This window comes from Falco rusticolus, chromosome 9 (genome assembly GCF_015220075.1).
Source record: "Falco rusticolus isolate bFalRus1 chromosome 9, bFalRus1.pri, whole genome shotgun sequence".
Taxonomy (NCBI): Eukaryota; Metazoa; Chordata; class Aves; order Falconiformes; family Falconidae; genus Falco; species Falco rusticolus.
In genome coordinates, this window is record NC_051195.1 from 6,448,026 (window position 1) to 6,456,752 (window position 8,727).

The following is an 8,727-nucleotide window of genomic DNA, read 5'->3' on the forward strand; positions in this document are numbered from 1 at the left end:
TATGCACAGAATCAGCTAAACCAGAGTCTGAACATGGCACACACACACAAAATATGTCAGCATTAGTCAATATTGTACACTCACGTGTGTAACATATACATATGTTAGCCTGCAGATAAACATTTACTCCCAAGGGAGGCTGCTAATGAGACTGTGCTGTAAGGAAGATAGCCATTTACTGTGAATGACATTTATATTTTAATCACATCACACTCACTGAAGAGCTCAACGTTTGATGAAGCAATCCTTGAAAGACTTTTTAATCGATTAGACAGTTCTAGAAACGTCAGTGATACGTTGTTGACAAGTCATTGGGCTACACTACCACACATGCAAATTCTTCTGTCTTCCTACCAAGACAATGACGTGGTCTTACAAAACTTAGGAAACTGTTGAAAAAGTTTTCCTTGCAAGGAGATATCTAAACCAGAGTATTTTGCTAAGAAACCAGGACTTCCCGGCTGGCAATTACAGGTTCACTCTGAACTACCATTCAATGAATTCTTCTTAGGACAGATAAAGAACATTGTTTTAAAGGCTTCACTCCTGTGTAAAAATATCAGACTTGCTCACAAATCTTTTTACAATCGCCTTAACTGAATAAAGCCAAGCCAGTCAAAACAATTTGCTTTCATCAAGCATTCAGTACGTGACAAATGCCACCATCTACAAGGAGCAGATGAAAGACTGACCACATTTAACATGTTTGAGCATTCAACAAGCATCTTAAGATGCTCCAGGCCATAGTAATAAGTACAAAACGAAGAAAAGAGAGATGCAAGACCCTAATTAAATCATTCTTAGAATTAGTGTTTGAATTTTGCTATTATAAAGTACATGCTCACAGTTTGTTATACTAAACAATAGACAATTTCTACTTCTGAGACCTACCATGAAAAACTTAAAAAGAAAAAGTCCAGTTCTGTACTCACAGGTATTTCTTAATAAATAAAAAACCTAAACAAACAAAAACATGAAGTGAGAATTGATTAACTCAAGATTTACTTGAAAAATATTTGAAACTGCATAATGTAGTAACAACATAATGGTCAAATTACAGCATGAAAATGTTCTTTGCCTAGGAAGTAGCAAGCCACCTATGCTCATTAGGATCAGTTCAGCCCAGTCAAAAGGTGTAAAGCTAAACATATTGAAAATGAAAAATTAATTTCTTACTGTTAAGGAAATAGGAAAAAACTGTAGGGCAGAACAGAAATATCGCTATCCTCTTCACAGTTTGTAACTTGTGGCTTGAAAGCTATTTTGCTGAAGGTACTCAAAGAATGTCTCTTTACCTTCCCAGTAAAGTGTGCATTATGTTTTTGACTGCAACCAGTTGTGTTTGGATTTTGGCTGGGTTTTTTTTTACTTGGATGTGTTTTTTAACTCCTCCTCCTGAATTTCAGGCATCTGTAGTTCTTCTAATAAATCTCTCCTAACTAATCCCTCCTTCAATACTAGCAAATCTTGAAGGCTAAAATGCACTTCAACACAGATCTTCCTAAACACAAGTTGGTGAATTTCAGTACCTAAACCTGTCTTTAATTGCTATGTGAGCACTTAGCAATTGTTAAGAACACATTTAGAACCGAGTCAGTTGTTACCATTATAGTCCATGAATGTCTGTTGAGTTCATCCTAAACCAATAACCCACCAAAAAATATGTATTACTTGTAATGGTGTACATTTGCATGATAGAAGAGAACTTAAATAACAAGTACAGATTTTTGCCTTGGGTGGAATGACTAAAGTTGATAATTATGGCAACTGGGGGGGGGGGGGGGGAAGGGTTGCCAGTCTTAAGAATAGAAAATATGGCTGTTGTTGCTGTAAAACACATTCAAATTGGCAATACATTCAATTTCAGCAATCATCAACATAAGTTTTCACACCTCCATTTTTATGAAATGACATTTATCACCAAGCAAAACTACAACATGGAATATGCACATATGCACCTTTTTCTTTTGCATTTTATGGCACAAAATATGCCAGTATATTAGTCTGAGTTATATTAATCAGTAGGTTGGAGCTAAATAGACATCTGGGAAGCACAGATGGTTCACAATTGGCAAATAGCATATGGAACCATCATCTTGAAGGTCAGACTTCTAACACTACCTCCACTAAAGGTTAGTAGTGACCCAAAGTCATCAAAACCTCTTCAGAATGAACTAATTCTCCTCAAGCCAGCTCCTGGTGGACAAATATCTGTGTCGCAGCTGGCATTCACAAGTGAGAGCATCTCGGCCCTAGTAGATGATGACCATTGATGTTAATGGTATCCCTTTCCAGGGGAGGTGGGAACTGTACAGCCTTTGCATTCCTAGAAATAGGTTCTGCAGTACAGCTTACATCGCTGCTGCCTGGATTCCAGGCCTAGGGCTTCCAAATTCACCAGTAACTGTTCATACTTGACAAGATATTTCAATTAATTCAATGCTTCATAAGAATCTTTGCCCTGGCTGTCTACAAAACCACAGAAAACACAGTATTTAAACCTCCAAAACATAAAAGTTTCAAAATATGGGTAACTGCCTCTTCAGAAAAACTGAGAGAAATATCATATGCTATTTCAACAGCAAACGATTACTTTGGTGCTAAGATCATCTGAATATAAAAGCTATTCTTGCAACCATTGCAAGTAAATAAAGTGCAGTTCTTCATGAAACTGAGCACCAGCCTGAATTTAGAATACTATAGTGTTCAGTACTTCTAGATGGCAATTAATACTCTAAATGATCTATTACAATGTCAGAATTATTCCCCAGGATTCCAAGAAGGCAGGAGCTGAGCTACGTGAAAAGATGAAAAGTGCTTGCATAGGCATTTGCCATAGTGGTGACTCTACTGAAAGCTTTTCCTTTAGCCACCCCTCCGTTAATTTTAGAACCTCAGCATAAAAAATAGTGAAAATTAGAGAATATGTTAAGGAGGAAATGAAGACAGAAGACCAGCATAACCGAGAAAATACTACTTATAATGGGTCGTGATTTACATATCATGGTAATGAACTATATAAAGAGATCTCTTACTGGATGGCGTAAGTGATGAATTACATATGAAGTCATAATGAAGAGAAAGGTTCTGAGGTAGCATGAGATTCTGAGGTCTTTGCTTACCCTGTAATTCCATATATACCAGAAAAGAGTTCTGTTGAGAAGAACAGGTCCTGCTTTCAAAGAAAGATGCAACTGAACTGAAAGGTATCAAAGGTACCTTACAGGTTGTTGAAGATGTCAAAGTTTATCCTAAAATGATTACACCGACCAAACGTTGCAAATCAGAAGATTTGCATCAATATTCAGGAGAAATGAGCACTGAGGGAAAACTTAAATACCAGTAAATTGGGCAAGTTATTCATTAAGCACCAGAGGTTCAGAAAGGAATCGCATCAAAGAATTCCAGTATCACCAGCTGTAAGGCAGTATCACACACTAATAGCTGCCCTATACCCTTACTGCCTGCACCTGTGACCAGCAGCATCCACCCTTCAGCAGACAAGTAAACGGCAGCAGGATCTGATCCAGTCTCTGTGACGCTTTTGAGAGATCACAAAGATTGAGAATACTCATCTTTAAACATTAAGCAAGTGAAATGCAAACTTAGATGAAGAGTGGAACTTTTCATTGTTCAAATGCATGGAGAACACAAACTGCCAGAAAAACAGAAACGGGTACAGCCCTGAAAAGAAAGGGGGAAATCCACGGAGCAAAATAATATGTGACTGCTTTCTCCTAAAGAAGGCAAAAAGAGTGCTCCTCCTGCACATCTTTCAGCAGCCACATTTCCATGCCTTTCCCTCCTGCACACCAGCGTGCGGACACGCATCTCCAAGCCAGCTGAGACACGGCGCATCCGCCGTTCAGCCGGGGGTCCCTCCCCGGCTCCGAGCACCAGCGCCGCGGCTCTCCCGCAACGGGCGCCTGCCCCGCCGCTGGCTGGCTGCGGGCTGCCGCTGCTGCAAGCCAGCGGCGGAGGTGCGCGTACAGCCCCGGCAGGCGAGACCTCGCAGCAGAAACGATAATCCTCCACACGGAGCCAGCAGCAGGGCTTGTTTGGGTTTTGGGTTTGGGGGTTTTTGTTTGGGCTTTTTTTTTTTTTCTTTGCCGGTTGCTTTTTTGCACACTTCTCTCACAAACGGTAGTTTCTCCAACCAAAATTTCCCGCAGGTCTTCGGCAAAATCCCAGGGTAGAGAGGGCTCCCCGCGGCTCCTGCAGCGGCTCGCCCCGGGGGAAAACCCGCCCTCCCCGGCACCCCGGACGGGGCGGCGGCGGCGGCTCCCCCCGGCTCGGGGTTGCGGGCGGCAGCCTGGGGGGCCCCGGCAGAGCCCACCGGCGGGCGGCTCGTCCCCCGTCAGGGGCTGCGGGGCCGCCGAACCGCCGCCAGCCCGCACGGAGGGGCGGCCACCCCACCCCGCACCGCCCCGGCCCCGCCATCCCACCCCGCGCCCGGCTGCGAGGGGGAACTCGGGCGCCCGAGCGGCACCGGGCGCCGCAGGAAAGTTGAGGCGGTCCCGGAGGTACCCGCCGGCGCCGCTCCGCTGGGGCCGCCCCCCGCGCCCGCTGTCCGGCCGGTACTCACACGAAGACCCCGAAGAGCAGGACCCGTATGCCGATCTCGATCGCCAGCTCCCGCATGGTGGGTCCCGGCGGGCTCCGGCAGCCCCGCGCCGCCGCCTCTCATTCCCCGCGCGGGGCGGGGGCACCCAGGGTAACGCGGCCGCCTCACGCCGCCCGCCGGCGGCCCGCCCCGCCGCCCCGGGGGAGCCCGGCCGCCGCGCACAGCCCCGCGCCCTGCTGCCCGGCCGCCGCCATCCCCCGCCCAGCCTCCGCGGCTGCCCGCGCCTCACGGGGGCCGGGCCGTGCGGGGAGCCAGGCGCCGCGCTGCCGCCAGGCTGACACGGCCGCTGCCGCGGCGGAGCCGAGCGCCGGGCACAGGGGGGAGGGTCCCGCTGACTAACGCCGTGTCTCCCCGCGCGGGGGCCGGGGCGTCCTGGGGAGTTCCCCGCCCCCGCGCCCCCGCCCCGGCCCCCCGGGGCTCCCCGGCGCCGCCGGGCTGGGCGGCCCTCCCGGGCGGGCCCGGGCTGCTCCCCCGCCTGGCGCTGAGGGGGGTCCCTGGCGCCCCTCGCTGTCCCCCCCCTCAGCTGGGAGTCGATCAAGGCTGGCACCGCGCCCCGGGGCACAGCCCGCACCCAGCGGCACGGCACGGCACAGCCCGGCCGGCCTCCCGGCGTTCGCCCCTGCTTTGGGATGGGGCACTGTGCTCCCGAAAAAATGGAGCCGGAAAACCGGGGGGTGGGGCACCCCTGGGCACCCCTGGGCACGGGTCATGGCAGCTCTTCCTGAAGAGTTGAGGTGCTGGGCGCCGGTGCAGCGGGCAGTTATGAGCCCCCCCCCCCCCCCCAGCCTGGCACCTTTCCTTGGGTCTTTGCATAAAGGATTAACGAGGTGTGAGTACTTTCTGGGGTGTGTGTATAACCAGCTTTCCACACGCGTAGACATCAATGCCATTTTGAACCCTGCTTCAATAACCCAGCGTGTCACTCCTGCTTCGCCTGGTCAGATACTGCCCTAAATGCCTGTTTAGTTCAGTGTCTGCTCATTCCCAGAGCTCGGCCCGGCCCAACAAACAGGCAGAGTAGGGAGTTACGTGGGATTGCACATTGCTGGGGTGGGAGAAAGGCAGCAGAACAACCATGGCCTTGGTTTACTGCTGTCATTCCTCCGATCCGTCCTCCATTCCTCCCAACGGCAAGCTCTGAGCCACCCTCATCCGTGCACCGCCTTAGCCTAGTTCTGCACAGAGTTCATTTAACTTCCTCTCTGCATGGAGGGATTGAATCCTGAACATCTTTATTGTAAGAGAGGTTCAGCCTTAAGCCACAAAATGCAGCAAAGTAATTCACATTTAAATGTATTTAATTATCTGCTTTCTTGTGGCCTTTGAAGGCATGTCCTTCAGGAAAGCGCTCATAGCTATTAGTACTGCACATAGTTACAAAACAACCATCAGCTTTGCAACAGGAATCCAATTCGCTTTACTACATGATTATTGCTAGGGAATTAATGCCAGAGAGGCTTTATTATGCCTATCTTCTTAATATATCCACTATGCATCAAATAGAAACTTTGAACTCTGAATTAACTACCATGCAGTAAAACTTTTATTGTCCATGTTTGTGGAAGAACAGAGGCATCAGCTTCCCTACTAACCTCACCTATGGATAACTACACCAGTGCTAGATCTGGTGCAAGGAGGGTGACTGAAGCCCAGAAAACACAGGTGTATGACTAGCATTGGAGAGAGCGCTTAAAATATTAGTGTTACTTAAATGAGATCCTTCTCCCTTGTATGCCTTATTCCACTAATTTTCAAGACAGAGCATGGTCAACTGTTTATATTCTGGATTTTTAAAAATGTGATTCTGTTTCAGGAAACAAAGCAAAATTGTGAAATCTCCGTATTAAGCTGCTGGTGGTGGTAAAGGTCATGTCCCCTTCCTTTGAAGACACACTCAATTGGTTTGTCTTCTATTGTCCAATATTTAGACTTCCTCTACTTTGTGCCCCCAATGACTGAACGTGGATGTACATGCTGTGCACAAGAAAAAATCTTCGGTTTTGTGAATAGCCCTTCCTTACAGAAACGGCCTCGTAATTTGTGTGAATCAAGCCAGTCCTGAAACGAGGAGCTGCAGAGACTATCAGATAGCGCTGGCAGTCTGTACTGCAGTTACCAGTTCCACACAAACTGTGGAGGAGGCAGGTGGCAGAAGTGACTGAGCTGTGTTTGCTCTGAGCACCTAGACACCGTGTACATGGTGTTTAAAGGGGAAACAATCACATCTCTTCCCCTTTTCATTTTTGTCCTGGAATTCTATGTATCTCCTCAACATTGTTGCCTTAGCCTGTGGATCCTTCAGCCTCTCTGTGCTACAGCACCTTTGCTACTACCCGGCTACAGAAAAGGGGATTTTCCTCACAGGTTTGTGTTAGCATTTGGAATCATTCAACTGTTATCAGCAGAGCTAATAAACAATACTAGTTATAAATCAGAAATTAAACAAAATTTGTCCTGCTGCAGCTATCTGCTTGCAGTGTTCTGATTCTCAAATTTGTATCAGCTGATGGTGATTTATGAAGCATAAGTACTTCAGATTGATTTTTTTTATTTTTTTTTTTTTTGAAAGTAGACCCAGCTTGCAGCTGGCTGCTGAACAAAACTTGCTTTGACTTTTAAACAAAATACGAGTTAAAGGCATAATTGGCCAGGAACAGATTTCAGGCTACACTGTGGCATTAAGCTACAACCCTGCAGTAGGAGCAGTGCAGAGTCACTGCGCTGCAGCAGATTCTCAGAGCAAACCGTAATGACCCTGGGAACAACGCAATTTCCTATTCATCCCATCCCTACCATAGGCACAGCAGGTGCTCTTCCATGCCGTTCATTTTCTTCCCTGTGACTACAAAGGAGAGAGAACTGACCCCATTCTGGTGGAGGTAGTGATCAAGCCTTTTAGGTGGCTAGCTAGGGTTCTCAGTATTTTTCTCTCACAAGGGTTAGTCTCTATTTGAGCCACCTGCAGCCTACTTTCAGTTCACAAAGAGATGTTCACAAGCAGAAACAGCTGCCTAGCTGATATGGCTTTCCTGGAGGTTACAGCTCTTGCCAATGCAGCAGGATGTGTGCATACTTCTTACCTGCCTTGGGGCAAAATCTTGCAGCTCGTGGTGAACTGAGTTTAAAAAAGAGTGATTTTTCCATCACAGCAGATAAACTTTATCCTACCAAAAAGCTGTGGAAAATAACAAACTTGCAGCAAAAGAGACATGACAAAACCCCAAGTGGTAGTAACAACTGGTACAGCAGAAGCTGGGTTTTTTTTCTGTTTCCTAAGAGCTTGTAACTCCTCTGGGATCTGGTGGACAAAAAAGCTCGCTACAAATAAAGTTGTCTGGCTCGTTCTTAGGTCTTGCAATTGTGGAAGCTCTTAAGTCCATAGAGTTTCATGGGCTGATGATTGCTTTTCTTCCGTATAAAGAATTCTTTAAAAGTTTACATGAAAGTCTAACTTTTTTTAGTCTTCTGTGGCTACATGCGCCAGTCAAAGAAAAATCCCAGGTCCAGCCCAGAATGTTTGTTAGACAGCTTCACAGTCACCATCTATGTATTTTTTATGGTTTTGTATCAGAGACAAGTAGTACCTGTAAAAATTGATAAATCAAGCATTCCTAGGCTGCACAGGTGAAGAATAAAAAATCTATGAAGATTCATGAATAGTGTTTCAAAAGTTGAAGAAAAGTATTTCAATCCTAATGAATGTATTATCAACTGGAAAATCCATAGGTTTCAGTAGGGGAAGCGATAGCAGGATCAATTTTTAAGAAAGCGTATTGTTCAATTATTTCATAATTCAGATTAATACTTTTAAACAACCTCTTTTTCATATCACTGGAAAAATGTAAAAGATTGAAAGTCATATTTAAGCCTCATTGAGGTTGATAGAAAAGTTTCTACTGGTTCAGGATGTTAAAATCTGTCATATATCTCCAAATGAAACAGAGTAAAATTATCCTGAAAAAATCCTGTCATTGTGCTCACTCAAGAAGTTCCACTTAAAGCTAAATTTCACAAAAAAGCTCTATGTTGTCACTGATAGAAAAAAAAGGATGTTTACTATTAGGACTTTACATTTATTCATTCTTGAACCATTTAAAGTAGTG

At 46.0% G+C, this 8,727-nt stretch overlaps 1 protein-coding gene across 1 annotated transcript in view; it reads right to left on the reverse strand.

The window, feature by feature from the left end:
• PLPP4 (phospholipid phosphatase 4) overlaps positions 1-5,137 on the reverse strand; it is a 66,174-nt gene extending 61,037 nt beyond the window's left edge. The window contains exon 1 of the mRNA XM_037400993.1: positions 4,586-5,137. Coding sequence (XP_037256890.1) covers positions 4,586-4,641 — 56 coding nt within the window. The 5' untranslated portion in view covers positions 4,642-5,137. The remainder of the gene's footprint in view (positions 1-4,585) is intronic.
• Between the last annotated feature and the right edge of the window lie 3,590 nt (positions 5,138-8,727).